The sequence below is a fragment of the Dipteris shenzhenensis genome, chromosome 19, assembly GCF_047967505.1.
Source record: "Dipteris shenzhenensis isolate YYH24624 ecotype China chromosome 19, Dip_SZ_1.0, whole genome shotgun sequence".
NCBI lineage: Eukaryota > Viridiplantae > Streptophyta > Polypodiopsida > Gleicheniales > Dipteridaceae > Dipteris > Dipteris shenzhenensis.
This window is the reverse complement of record NC_141614.1, coordinates 28873150-28887427: the sequence shown is the minus strand read 5'-3', so window position 1 is coordinate 28887427 and position 14278 is coordinate 28873150. Positions and strand designations below refer to the sequence as shown.

The 14278-nt window shown below is 41.3% G+C and overlaps 1 protein-coding gene across 3 annotated transcripts; it reads left to right on the top strand.

Annotated features, from left to right (window-relative positions):
• Positions 1-9362: 9362 nt before the first annotated feature.
• LOC147890310 (uncharacterized) lies at positions 9363-11721 on the top strand. Of its 3 annotated transcripts, XM_087390927.1 has the most exons (5): positions 9363-9655; positions 9796-9876; positions 10255-11005; positions 11165-11215; positions 11293-11721. In XM_087390927.1, the coding sequence occupies exons 2-5, from the start codon at positions 9826-9828 to the stop codon at positions 11331-11333; spliced, it is 894 nt and encodes a 297-aa protein (XP_087247053.1). In that variant the 5' UTR covers positions 9363-9655; positions 9796-9825; the 3' UTR covers positions 11334-11721. The 3 variants fall into 3 exon arrangements, with proteins under 3 accessions (XP_087247053.1, XP_087247054.1, XP_087247052.1); XM_087390928.1 differs by lacking the exon at positions 9363-9655 and having other exon boundaries at positions 9766-9876; XM_087390926.1 differs by lacking the exon at positions 9363-9655 and having other exon boundaries at positions 9796-11005.
• Positions 11722-14278: the final 2557 nt, after the last annotated feature.

Sequence of the window (14278 nt, the reverse complement as noted above, 5' to 3'; positions counted from 1 at the left end):
TTTAGATTAAACAATAAGCAAATTTATATTACTTTCCCTATGACTATTTAAAACCGTACATAAACCAAACTTGTTCGGACTAGTTACCCAAGGTAGCCTATACTATGTCCCGCCCTCTTAAATATGGCATGTCCCCCCTAACTTAAATTCAATATTGGGAAAAATAAAAAAGTCCCCCCACCCCTAATGTATAAGCTTATGCCTCATTTCAAAACCCCCCCCCTATTGTACACTCACGTGATATCATAAGTTTCCCCTTGTGAATCCCCTAGGGCAACCTGTAAGTACTTGTGTAAGTGATACTAGCTACTGCACTAGTATGTGTGAAATATCGACATCTTCCTTTTGTGTTTCATCATGGTGAAGATTCCAGTGTTTCGAGGGACCTAAGGGGAAGACCCGGAGTCTTATCTTCGAGATTTTGTTTGAGGATGCCAGCTTTCTAGATGGTCCATGAAGGATCAGGCACATATTTTGCCTGATTTTCTTGAAGGTACAGCCTTGAGTTGGCATGAGGCCTTGCTGGACTCTTCCAAGGAGGACTGGGACCAAGTGGTGGCAGCAATGAAGCAGAGATTTGGGGCAATGGAGTCACCAAATGCTTTGATGTTGCAGTTGGACTGGTTCTATCAAGGAGAGGGTGAGATGGTCTCAACGTTGGCAATCCGATATGAAACTTTATGGACAAAGTATGAAAGGGTAGCTTTGCGAGCTGTGGCATCTGTATCATCGGCCCCTCAAAGTCTCCTAGGGATGGAGCACTTAAAGATGAGCAAATTTGTTATAGCTTTGGAGCCTCATCTTCGCTCAAAAGTAATGAGTAAAGATCCAAAACATACATGGAGGCACTTCGCATTGCGACCAAGAAAGAAGCCTCTCTAAAGATTGAATCCTCTTTTGTGTCTTCAACAGCTTCAACTTAAGGTGGAGATAATGGGCACTCCTCAGGTACCAAAGTGCTCTGAGTTAGATCATAATATCCCCCAATGGATGGCAGAGTTTGCTGATTTGAAATTGCATTTGGTTAATGCACGACAACCTAGAGCACCAAAGAGTGAAGATAAGCCTCAAGATAAGAGTGGGGTCACTTGCTATGAATATAATGAAAAAGGTCACTATCGCCTCGAGTGTCCTAGATTGGGAAAGAAAGAAGAAAAACAAGTATCCTTGTTAGAAACTTCTTCAAGGGATGAGTCAAGAGAGGTAATGATGGCTAAATAGGGGCATGGTAAAGCAAAAGAAGAAGAAGAAAGCAAGGAAGAACTAGAGGAGGAACATCAGGAAGAGGAACACCGTATTAAGAAAAAGAGGGCATCTAGAAGGAGAATTAGCCAGTCAGACTTTCCTTTAGGGCGAGGCATTAGAAGATATGACTTGTTGTCCGACCTTAAAGAAAAGGAAGCTCATATCACCTTTGGTCAATTACTTGCTTTGTCTCCAAATTTACAGAAGGAATGGGGAAAGCTAGCAAGCACAAGAGTGTCAAAGAATAAAAGAAGAAAAGTGCCATGTTCCTGTTGTTAAAAAGGTACATATAGATGTTGGTGATGATGTACCTGTGGTTGATGTGATCATTGATGGTCAAGTGATTTCTAATGTGTACATTGATGGAGGTGCATCGATTAATATCATGAGTGAGAAGACCATGATATATGCTGATTTAACATACTCTAGTACTACCTCTCCTTATCGCATCAAATTGGCTGACAACACTAGGGTTAAGACCTTGGGAGTTGTGAAGAATCTAGAAGTGGATGTATGTGGAATTTATATGCTGACTACTTTTCAGGTGATCCTTACCAAGCTAGATGCACGTGCCTATCCATTGATTTTGGGAAGGCCTTGGCTACGCAAGGTGAAGGCTGTTCAAAAGTGGGATACTAGAGAATTGATTTTGTAGGGAAATGATAAAAAGGTGCACTACAACATCAGAAGTCACAAAAAGAAAGTTGTCAAGGAGGAGTCTTCAACATCAGAGAGTTCGAGTTCTAACTTAACCGATGAAGAAGAAGAGACAAGGTGTAGCTCCAAGGAGTCCAGCTCAAAGGGTGAGGTGGAAGGAGTGGCCTTTGGTCTTTGTCTTGGTGCTGTGATCGGGATGAGTCAGGAAGGAACAAGGTGGTGGTGCAAGAAGATCTTGTAGAGACACTTCATGTGGAGGATGTGGAGCACACTAAACGATTCCAACATAATGAAGAGCTTCTTGGTGATTCTCTATCAGGTAGTGAGAAGCTCCAGTACTTGGATATGTTAGATGATTTTCCATGTCTCTTTACAACAAGCTATTCATAGGTTCGACCAGTCTCTCTTGTGGAGCACAAGATTGAGTTGAAGCCAGAAAGCAAGCCAGTTGTGCAATGCTTAAGGTGATTGGGGGTGATCCAAGCTGAGGCACTAAAGAAAGAGGTAACACAACTACTTGAGGCGAGATTCATCTTTCTTGTTGATGATTCAGAATGGATATCTCCTGTAGTTGTCACACCAAAGAAAGGAAATAAGTGGTGGGTTTGTGTGGACTTTCGTCCTTTGAATGCATGCACTAAGAGGGATCATTTTCCTTTGCCATTCCAAGATGAAATACTAGACCAAGTAGCAGGGCATGAGATGTATTCTGTATGTGATGGGTATTATGGGTACTTTCAAATTCGTATTCGAGACGAAGATCAAAAGAAAACATCATTTGTCACACCTTGGGGAGTTTTTGCTTATAGAGTGATGCCTTTTGGGTTGACCAATGCACCAGCTACATTTCAAAGGTTCATGCGTCAAGTGCTCGAGCCTTACTTGGGAAAGTTCCTAAGGGTGTTTTTGGATGATTTTTGCATTTATTCTCGGCGCATAGATCACATGGAGAAGTTGAAGATGGCCTTAGCTAGGGTTGATGAAGCAAAAGGGTGTCTAAATCCTAGGAAGTGTCATTTGGCTCAAACAAAAGTAGTCATGTTGGGGCATATTGTGTCTGAAGAAGGCCTGCAAATGGATCCTGACAAGGTTCAAGCAATCATGGCATTGCCAAGTCCTGAAAGTGTCACTGGTGTTCGTAGAATTCTAAGAAAGAGCAAGTATTATCAATGCTTTTGTGATGATTTCACAGAGATAGTACATCCCATGAACTTGTTGACAAGAAAAGGAGTTTCTTTCCAATGGGGTGTGGAGCAACAAGAGTCTTTTCAGCAACTTAAGGAGGCCATGAGTAAGGGCCTAATATTAAAGCCCCCTGATTGGTCTCAAAACTTTTATGTAAATACAAGTGTATCTTTGCATCCAATTGGTGCTGTATTGCTACAAAAAGGAGAGGCAGGTAGAATGCAACCCATCTATTATGCTAGCTGACAGCTTATAGAGGTGGAAAGAGGGTGGAAACAAGGTATGAAGAAATGGAGCAGCAAGCTCTCTTTGGTGTTTTCAGTCAGAAAATTTCGCTCCTATTTATTACCTCGACCATTTTTCTTCCTTACCTCTCAGTTTGTATTAGCATATCTAGTTCGCAAGCCTAATCCTAGGGGGAGATTTGCAAAATGGTTGTCAGAGCTTCAAGAGTTCTCTTTCTCTTTTGTCATTGAAAATACCACTAGGTCCACTTGGTAGATTTGCTCACAGGATGGGAGGATCTAGGAGAAGAAAAGAAATGCAAGGAGAACATTAAAGATGAAAGGGATACACCACCAACATCTTTTGTTTTGTATTTTGATGGGGCTTTTAGTCCTTCACGCCAACAAGGAGCCGGGGGGATAGTCTTGATGAATTCTGAAGGTCAAGAGTGGCATTGGTATTGTTTTCTTCTATGTTTGATAAGAGTTTGAGTATCAAGTGATAGCCTAGCAGCTCTCACTTATTTCTATTTTCTAAGATATTGTATGGGATTGAGAGGATGAGTGGAATGGATCATTGTAAATACCATAGGTATGAATTATAAATACCTTGGTATGGGGTGAGAGTTATTTGTGTATGGGATATTATGGGGTTTTTAGAAAATAGGAAGAGTGAGTCATATAAAGATGTGGACTCATGTCCATGTGTTCTAATAATATAAGAGAGGCCACATGCCAAGCATGTGGAAGGCATGTGGAGGAGTGTGGAGTCAAGAGGAATCCTTCTAGAATTCCTATGTGAAATAAGGAGGATGTGGACATATGGAAAAGAGAGGGTCCCTATGGGCTCCATGTTGGGATACTCTTGACTTTCTCAATATTTTAAGAGTCTTGAGCATTTTTTGATGGGACACATGGCAAGAGTAGCCAAAAAGGACATGGATGGTGACATACAGGTTTATGTTATTGATGGGGAAAGGAATCTATAGGCAACAATTGTAAATGGGTAAAGGAGGGTGATAAAATCTCTATAAAAGGAGCCCTCCTCTCCCTTGTTCATCATCTCTTCCCCCATTAGGCCTCATGTTGCTATAGCTCTAGTCTCCTCAAGCCTCTTCCATGAGACTTCTCTCCCTCTTGTAGATATTCTCTTATGTAGACTCTTGAGTTCATCTCTCTCTAGTTTATTCTCTCTCTATGAGTAGTCTTGGAGCTTCCGATCCCTCTTTTTTCACCCCCATGGAAGCTAAGAGGTGCGTGAAGTTTCATTACCCCCAACTTCATGTCACACCACTCTTGTTAATTGATAAATCAATCTTGCCAAAATGATTTTTAAATAAATTTTTGTCACTCTTAGGTGTTTGATATACTTATAAACACTTTGTAAAAAATGCTAGCTCTTTAAAATCAATTTTATTTCCAAGCATGCTAGATAAAGTTTCAAATTTGAGTATTGTCTGGGTGAAATACTGTGTTACCATATATTTGTGAGCATTTCGTAATCACATGTAATAGTTTTTTGTGCTCCTTCTATTTTTAGATAATAGGACGATTACAAAATGCTCACAAATGTAGATTCATAGATTCACTATTTTTAGATAATAGTCCTATGAATGAGTCTACCATACATTTATTAGCATTTTGTAATCATATATAATAGTTTTTTAATAATAGTCCTATGAGTCTATTATAGGAGAGAGGTATGTGATAGCATTTCTAAGCAAGACAGAGATAGGTAACATTATTTGGCATTATTTATTAGCAACATAAAGGTTTAGGAATAGATTTAAGGTCAAACATAGAAAAGAATGGTGGTAGTTTGTTTAATACAATAGGAGATTAGTGAGAAGGAGCTTAGGGCAATCAAACAAGGAGAAGACAAAGCAAGATGCACCCCTAGAGTGTTGTGGTAGTATAAGAGTGGTGGAGAGATTTGATAATTTGTCATCTTGGGTGGTGGGTGGCTTCTCATTGGTTGGAGCCACTCACTTGTATGGATAGTGGATCCTTGTCGGTTGGGAGCTACACACTAGGATGGATAGTGGATCCTTGTTGGTTGGAGCCACACACTTGGATAGTAGTGGATCGTCATTGATTGGAGCCACACAACACTTTGGACTCACACTAAATTGTACCTTTACATTTAGATGCACACTAGATCTTCATGAATGATGGGTTGAAGCACACCATACCCACACCATGATAATATGGTTTGGATTTATATAGACCTTATATGACAACCTTTGCTCCCTTCAATATGACAACTCTTGTTCCCTTTAATATTTATTTGGCAAGGTAGGATCTAGCAACCAGTTAATTCACCAATGAGTCACCAATCAAAGTGCTGACCTTAGGGTTAATAAAGTTGGTTTATCCATTCATGATGACACTGTGATTAGATAATATTTATCATTGATTTTATGTTCATGTAATCACGTTCAAATGGTACATGATTGAGGGATATGTTCATCTTAAGCTAACAGTGTTATTCCTATGAACAACATTAACCCTATCTTTCTATGACAAGTCCCAATGTGGATCATTCCGTTGCATCAAGGGGTGTGTTCATCTCAAGCTAACAACGTTGACCATATGAACAATCCTAATATTACACAAGCCTACTAACTTGGGGATTCACAATTGATGGCTCCCATTGTTGCTATCACAAAATCAGAGTAACAATCAAAAATTGTGAGCACACATTAGTTTTTTCAAGTGAAAAAAGTTGAATAACTTCTGCCATTATAGATCTAATCCTTGTCCTTATACCTAGTACAATTTCCAATAAGAGAGAGGATTATGACTACTTTATTCTTAAGGGCTCTAGCAACATTTTATCTCAATCCAACAAGCCTTTCCATAGGGTTGTGCTTTCTCTACTAGAACTCCTAGCCAATTTCACAATAGCATCTACAGTATTATCCACAACATTTAAAAGATGGGTTTCTTCCTTAACACTATTTTGGTAGCATAATAGGACATTAAAGTGTCCTTTTGAGGTTTTGGAAAAAAAATCACAACTTGTTGTAGATTTTTTTTTTGGTGATTTCTTGTCTTGAGCTTAAGATAGACTCATAGGACTAGTTAATAAATAATGTTTCCTTCCTCAAATTTAATCATAGAGACAGTGTAAGAGGCAAATTTCATTGATTTGACAGAACATAAAGACTACATGTCGCCGCAACAATTCAAGGTAGGGATTTGAACCTCATGACCCAGCTTTTTAAATTTTTAGGTCACATGACATAAATCAAGCTTACAAAAGAGTTTGCAAATGTTTTAAAGCTATTGTAATATACACTACCCTTTTGTACTTTAACATTTAGCTTTAATTTACTTCCTTATGTATATATAAATATGTAAGTCATGGAATTAATAAAAACCCATGTATTCATATAATGAGTGAGTCCCCCCGAGGTTTGAAATTGTTCATCTAGTTTCTTACGAGAAGACCCTATCATTTGATTCATCTTCTCAATTAATCATACTTGCACTAATTTAGGCGAATCGTGGAAGAGGATGTGAAAATGATGAAAAAAGGAAAAGGGGATGGTCAAGAAAAGATGGAATATATGAGGAATATATTGCAACTATACACTAGATAATCAAGGGTTCATTACATGAGGTTTAGACTTCCTTAAGTTTATATTCCCCGAGTATTCCCCATAGCATTTTACAAGACTTACTTGCTCACCTCTAGTTGATATACTAAATTTATCCTAACCACTTTCCTAGCCTATTTTCTAAATATCACATTATAAGGAGTCCAAATAGGCCTCAAATAGGCTCTAATTTTGACGGGTTAAAAGAACACAAAGAAATAAAATCTTGTAAGGAAAGTCAATGTAATTCAACAAAACTTACAAGAAACTCATGTCATGTTTTGTATAAACATTTTTAAGAACATGACATGACCATCAATGTGCACAATGGTTATTGCCTCAAGGTTGCGTCTTGTATGCATACACTTATCATTTAAGCATAATTGCAATTCTATATATTATTTGGATTGATATTGGACCTTGAAGCTAGTTTAAGTATATGATTCCTTCTATCAAATTCATACTCCTTTCTAAACCTAATGCAAAGCTACTTACAAATTTCATGAATAGTTAATGGAACTTTCTAGGCCCTACACCCATAATTTAATCATGGTTGTGATTAAATGTCAATCTAGCAAACAAATAACCTCCTAATCCAAGTTTGCTTTCAACAAGTGGAAAACATTGTTTTTACAACAAATTAGAATAAATTAGACCATTGAAATAACAAGTGTCACCCAATCCTTATATAAAGAGCTAATAATTCACTAATAATCACTTAAATATTATATGAAAAATAGAGTGGACACATAATCAACTAGTTGACTAAAGAAGTAATAATGATTCAAAAACAATCTAAGAGCTAGAATGGATACACAATCTACCATCACATCATTGCACTTCAACACCAAAGCAATTTGGAAATAATGCTTATAAACTATCAATTTATTTCCTTATTTGCTTTGAATTATGAGCATGTGCTCCTCATGTTCTTCATTTTTGTTGATTAAGTGATTTAGTTAGACCTCAAATAAGAAATTAAGATAAGAAGTATGGTTTTAGGCCTAAATATACTTAGAGAAATTATAAAATTGCTTGCTTTGTTAAAAGTAGATGGCTTGTGTTTAATATGATGAAGAAACCTTATGTTTTAATTTAGAGAGACTTAAGTGCCATTGAAGCAAGTTAAGGGCATGTTGTTGTGCCTTAAAAAATCAAAATCATATAACAAAATAGGGTAAAAGTAGTCCTACATAAAAAATGTTGGATTCCTTATCAATGAACATCATAGTCGTAGACCTATGCATGTGCCTAGATAAAGAATGTCCACTGCACCTAGAAAGACCCTATGGAAAGCATGAACATATAATGTGAGATGCAGTCAATGGGTCCTTGATTCCCACAAGACCAAGATGATAGCCATTACCCACTCTATGTTGTGGGAACATATTATGGTGACATTATGCCTTCTACGTGGCGAACCCTTGTAGCATTGGCATGATGGTGAGCCAAGAATTGTAGGTATAACTATTTAGCAATGTTAGGAAAATTCAAAATTGCAATTGATGAGCTTACATCATATGAATGCTTAATTGGCTAGTACATACATGAGACATGACACTAATGACTTATGCCTTACAATAGACTGTTTCTAGGATTCGCCAAGACAAATGGTACCCATTGTACCACTAAGTAGTCTTGTCCAAAAAAGAGGGCCAAAAAGCATTTCCAAGCTTGATAAATGTATCCAATGAGATTACGATGGTCGGACCAAAATGATACAGTGGGGAGACACCACTAAAAGCAAGCTGGGCACCCACAATATGGCTCGAAGACCTGCTTTAAATATCTTGGGATTGGTGATGGAAGAAAAGCTTATAGGGCCTTGAAGTGGAACTTATACCACAATGGTACAAAGAAATAACCTACTATGGTCTCCCTAAATTGAAAGAAAGAAACAAGTGGAGGGAGCTTCTTGGCCAAAACTTAAACAAATCTACTTTATATGCATCCTCAAATAAGAGACATGACACTAAAGGCATTTCCCCTACAAATTGAGCAAGAAAAGTCACACAAAGAGAGCAAGAAAATTGACTACATAGAACTAAGCTTACTCAGATTGTACTACTAAGGACTATTGCGTAAAAGAGAAGGCCAACAAAAGCTTCCAACCCTGAAAATGTATTCAACCAAGGTATGATGGGTAGGCCAGCGAACAAAAGAGAGAGGAGACAACAATAAAGGATTATGGGGCCAAACATCTCATCGGTAAAGCATGTTGAGAAGAGTGTGATGTGGCGTTAAAAGAAAGCAACAATAATACTTTGTGTTAGTACGTTCATGTTTAACATTTGCTTTTGTTTGCCTTAAAATTTGCTTTACATTTGCTTTGTTTGCCTTAGTATTAGTTATGCGTTTGTTTGCATTAATGTTTGCAAGCTTCCTTCCAGTAATTCACTCGTTGCTGTCGAGTCACAATATTTGCTTTTGTTTCCCTTATGTGCGTTTACAGTCCTTTCTGTCCTGTTCTTGAGAAGTACTTCAGTTGTTGCTCTCAAAGTTATACTAGACATCCAGCTGCTTACTATGATCATAAATCCAAGCATAGCTCGCTCTTTTACAATTTCAACTCCACCCCTACTTTGCAGATCCCTCTTGCTGCAAGATTGAGCTACTCATACATAGCTCAATCCAGCTAGCTCTCAAGGTGCAAATCTTTCTTCGAGTCCTCATTAAGCTACACAGCTGCCCAGCATTGTTGGATGGAAGCTCGCGGATTGAAAACTCCAAGGGTGGCATATCGTGGGTCTTTACTTGCTTGCTTTGTAGATTCGTCTTTCCTTTGTTCGGGTCGTTACTGAGCTAAATAGCGCTTGCTTTGCATTGGCCTTAAGCTTGTCCTGTAGTTTTATCGTCTCGCAGTTCCAATTTGTTGCGTGCAGGCTGGCTGGAGTAGCTCTCGCTGAGCTAAAATGTTGTTGCCCGCAGACAGCAAGCTAGCTCGTATGAGGTTCGAGGTCGGAGTAAGTTGGGCCTTTTGCCTGCACCTTTGTAGATTCGCAACACCAGATTGTTCGCTTGCTAATTTGTTAGTGAGAATACACGAGAAGAACAAGCTTACTCCAGTTAATTAGTTCAATGGGATTGCAAATTTCAGATCCAAAGCCTGCTCAGTTGCATCTTTTGTGTGTTTGCACGATTGCATCAGCATTACTTCACACTCACGCGAGTCTTGTGCTTCATCCAATCCGGCCATCTGTATAGATTTCTTCTAGGAATACGATATCAAAGCTTCCAAAGCCTCTACGGTACAAGCCATGAGCCCAAATTTGCCAGCCTGCTTCGTGTTTGCTCTGTTATGTCTCAGCTTCACGCTCCTTTCTGCCTGGAATGTCTGCCAGAATACATGCGGCGGCCTGCCCGTGATGTACCCTTTTGGCACCGGCAGAGGTTGCGGCAGCCCCCTCTTCGAACGTTACGTCAATTGCACCAGAGGCATCCTTCGGCTCTACCTCCCTTCTGGCCAATACTACGTGCAATCGATCGACTATGACAACAACATAATCATCGTACAAGATCGTCGTATGTCCACTTGCACATCGATGCAGCCTAGTAGCGGCAGCTTTGGCCTTCCCGTGGGCGCACCGTTCTCTATCATGAGTGACAAATTCGTTCTTCTTGCTTGCTCCTCCACTTCTCCTCTCTACTCACCACACAGTACCCTTTGCGATCCCGCTGGGACTCCCATTTGCGAAAGCTTGTATAGCAGCTGCACATCTATAGTTCAGCTTGGATTGCCAGTTAAGGCACCTCCTTCCAGTTGTTGTGTCTATTCTGACTCACAGTTGGCAAATCCACCACACGGGATTGATTTAACCCTCCTTCAATGTGCATCTTACACCAGCGTCTACAGTTTTGGCCCTGAATACAGCTACGGCAGCGGACCTGCCACTAACTATCAAAATCCCACTTCGTGGTCTTACGGCATTGCGCTAAAATACTTCTACGACAAATCAGCCTATGCCAGTTGTCAGGCCTGTGAAGAGAGCAGAGGTGTGTGCGCTTTCAATGTTAACGGTTTTGTGTGCGTTTGCTCATCAGGGAGCAACACGACGACTAGTTGCTTGGTGTCAACCGCGACGACTAACTTCAGTAAGCGATTCCTTTACAGAACTCCGTGCTTCGAGTTAGTATCGTAAGGTCTGTTCCTAGATTGCGATTGATCTACGGTGAAGGCCTGTTTGATTTATTCCTTGGCCCCAAACATTCAGTTCTTCAAAACTAACTTGGATTGACTCATTATGTGCTCAGCGAGCTTTGCTACAAGGAGTTTCACTATACATCGATCGCTCTACGCCAGAGGTAAGAAGGGCGTCAGCTCGGTCGTTAGATTTCTCAACTCACTAGTATAGGCCGTACTGATTGAGTTATCCTTACAGGGGCAGGCATTCTCTGGACGGTTCTAGGCCTGCTGGTTTGAGTTTTCCATTAACAAGTAAACACCATGTACCGCCATACTCCATTGCTTTGGGAGAGGTGTCCTTCGCATTTTTATCCAGATCCAGGATCTATCTATTAATGTAATGATTTTGATACATCTGAGGCACGGATAGCGTGATGGGCATTGGCAGGGAGAGATTTTCTCTGGTTCTCTCAGTGTGTAAAGGTCCTGGCTATCTTCTATCTAAGACTTCATAACGCCTCTTTGTTAGGGGTGTGAAATGTGTTTTCCGAATAAAGCAGCCCGATGAGCTCACTGCTTCACTGGAGGGCAGCTTCTAGGGAAAGGTCCTTTGGTTGAAGCCACCATCTGGCATGGGCAAAGGGAAGGCTGGAGCGTTCTGCTAATGTGCATTGCACTCATGGCGAAATCTCTCACAGGCTTCAAAGGCATTGAGTTCGTTTAAATATTCAGCGTCTCAGTCGTGAATTTGAAAGATGGATCTCACCTCCTGTGAAATTGGTCTGAGGCTTCATGGTATAAACCCTCTCGTTCTTCGTCTGTGAGTCTGTTTGTCTTCCTGTGTGTCTCCTTTGCGCCCCATCTCTGAAACCAGATATGGATGATGAATCTCATTTCTTGCTCTCTTTGCCCTGAATCCCATTAGAATTGTTGAGTTAATCTACAAGGTTTATCATGTGTTGAGGGAATGACCAATACTCAATAAGTACATAGGACAAGTGAAGGTTTGTGAAGTTATAGGGCTCAATTTAAGATGGTATTACCCAAATACGTATACGCATCTTTAACGCCTAGGTGCAAGACTCCTACGTTTTCCCCCCCCTAGAGCATATACACAAACCTTAAGGGATACTTTTTTTTTTTTTTTAAATAACGATGCCCCATATATTATGAAGAATGGTGAGTCCTCAAAAAAAAAGAAAACCAATACAAAAATTGGCCCAAATTGGCTATAGCTGAGGCTTGCGTTGAGTCAACAATAAAGACTACCCAATCTTAAGAGCTTTTTCAATCGAGGTGAGCGCATGGCTCACTACTGGGTCAGTGCTATCCAGAATTCGGGCAAAATCCCTGAGGAATGACTTGGACACCGCACTCAATGTTGAGTTTATGAAGCCTATCTGGACCTTGTGCCTGAAAACATTTCCATTTCGGACCTCCCATATCGCCATCAACACGGCGGCCCTCACATATGGCCAACTGGCAGCTAGAGTAGATGGCATTTTAGAGGAGTCCCTCAGGAGCGGGATGCGCCACTGGTGACCTAAAGTGAATCTGGCCATTAGACCTGCTTCGCGAATCGCGATCTAGACTGCATGCCACAGTTCCCTGGCAATTTGGCATTTCCAGAAGAGGTCGCACATCCTCCGGTGCCCTACCACATAGCCCGCAAACCGGGTCCACTAGAACTCTTTCAGCTATCTTGGCTTTGACAGGGAGCCAGTGGTTGAGGATCTTCCACATTAGAAATCGGGCCTTCCCCATCTGACACACTTTCTAGATTTCTATAAGCCTACACCTCCACCAAGCTTGGCCCCTTCTCAGCCCCTAAACTCTATTCAGCAAGGATGTTGCCGCTTGTATCGGGAGGAGGTGCTTGTATATTGTTTTTGCCGAGATTTTATTGAGGGGGGTTTTCCCCATTTGCCATTGGGAGGCAATCCGGTCTCTCGCGATGATCGGGTTGCAAGGCCAGTCTCCTGGGGTTCTCTCCAGGACTGCCCTAATGAGGTTAGCTTCCCCGTTTGTCATGTGAAACTAAGTTCTAAGGGCCTCCATTATCTCCAATTTGCCTTCGTAGGGTCCCACACGTCCGCCCACGTTGCCAATCCTTTTTTGAAAAGGTTGCACACTCTCATAATGTCATGCCAAGTGAAGGCCTCACACACCCTTCCCGGCACCTTGCTCCACCACACTGATTCACCCAGGTTGCCGTCACCTTTGAGGCCCTCTCTGCCCTTCTATTTGAGGTGGTCAATGCATACCTTCCAAGCCAAGACAAGCCCTGTCAAGAGATCGGAGCCTGCAATCACCACTGGGAATTTCGAGAGCAATTTGTTGTACCACGAGAGGCCTTGCCATAGCCCGCCCCGCTCCCTTTCCTTTCGCCTCCTTGATCATTTCCTTTGCCATATCTGACCAGGGCGTTGGCCTTGCGAAGAGTTTTGCAAGTAACTTGTCCACTAATGACATATTTCTGATGTTGACATCCGGCAGGGCTACCCCTCCCTTTAGTTTGAGAGCCTTCAGCTGCTCCCATGGAATATAGTGCATTTCCCTCTTTCCTTGGTGTTTAGCCCAAAGGAAGGCTCGGAACAGTGCCTCAATCTCCATCCAGTGAGTTTTCTTGAAATGCCATAATGATGCAATGTACGTGATAGACATCACTAGGACATGTTGGATCACCAGACACCTAGCATTCCAGCTTACCGTTCCATGCTCTAAGCTTTACTTTCACTTTGTCTTTGAACCATGTGAACTGCTGTTTGAGCGAGACGTCCACACCCAAGGGGGTCCCCAGGTACCTCACAATTTGTCCTCTGGGTACTATCTTGGCTCCGACCTCCTCTACCCATTCGAGCACTGGCATAGAGCTTGTACGGAGTAAGAATGACTTGGGCCAGCGCTGCACTTAGAACCTGAGGCTTTGCAGAAGGTTGCAATAGCTTCCATAAGGTTATCCATACTCGCCCGGTCCTCCTGCACCACCGCAATCATGTCATCTGCAAACAGCTAGTGTGAGAGGTGGTTACCCGATGGGAGCGTAAGGTTGTTGATTCATCGCGGGCTACTTTAGATTTGCTGAGTGACATTAGGGGTACCGTCGCGATCGCATACAGTAGAGGGGCTAGTTGGCACCCTTGGCGAATGGATTTCTTTAGCTTGAAATTCCCCACTGCTCCCCCATTAATACAGAGAACTGCAGATGCATTCCCGAACATTCAACGGACCTTTTGCAAGAA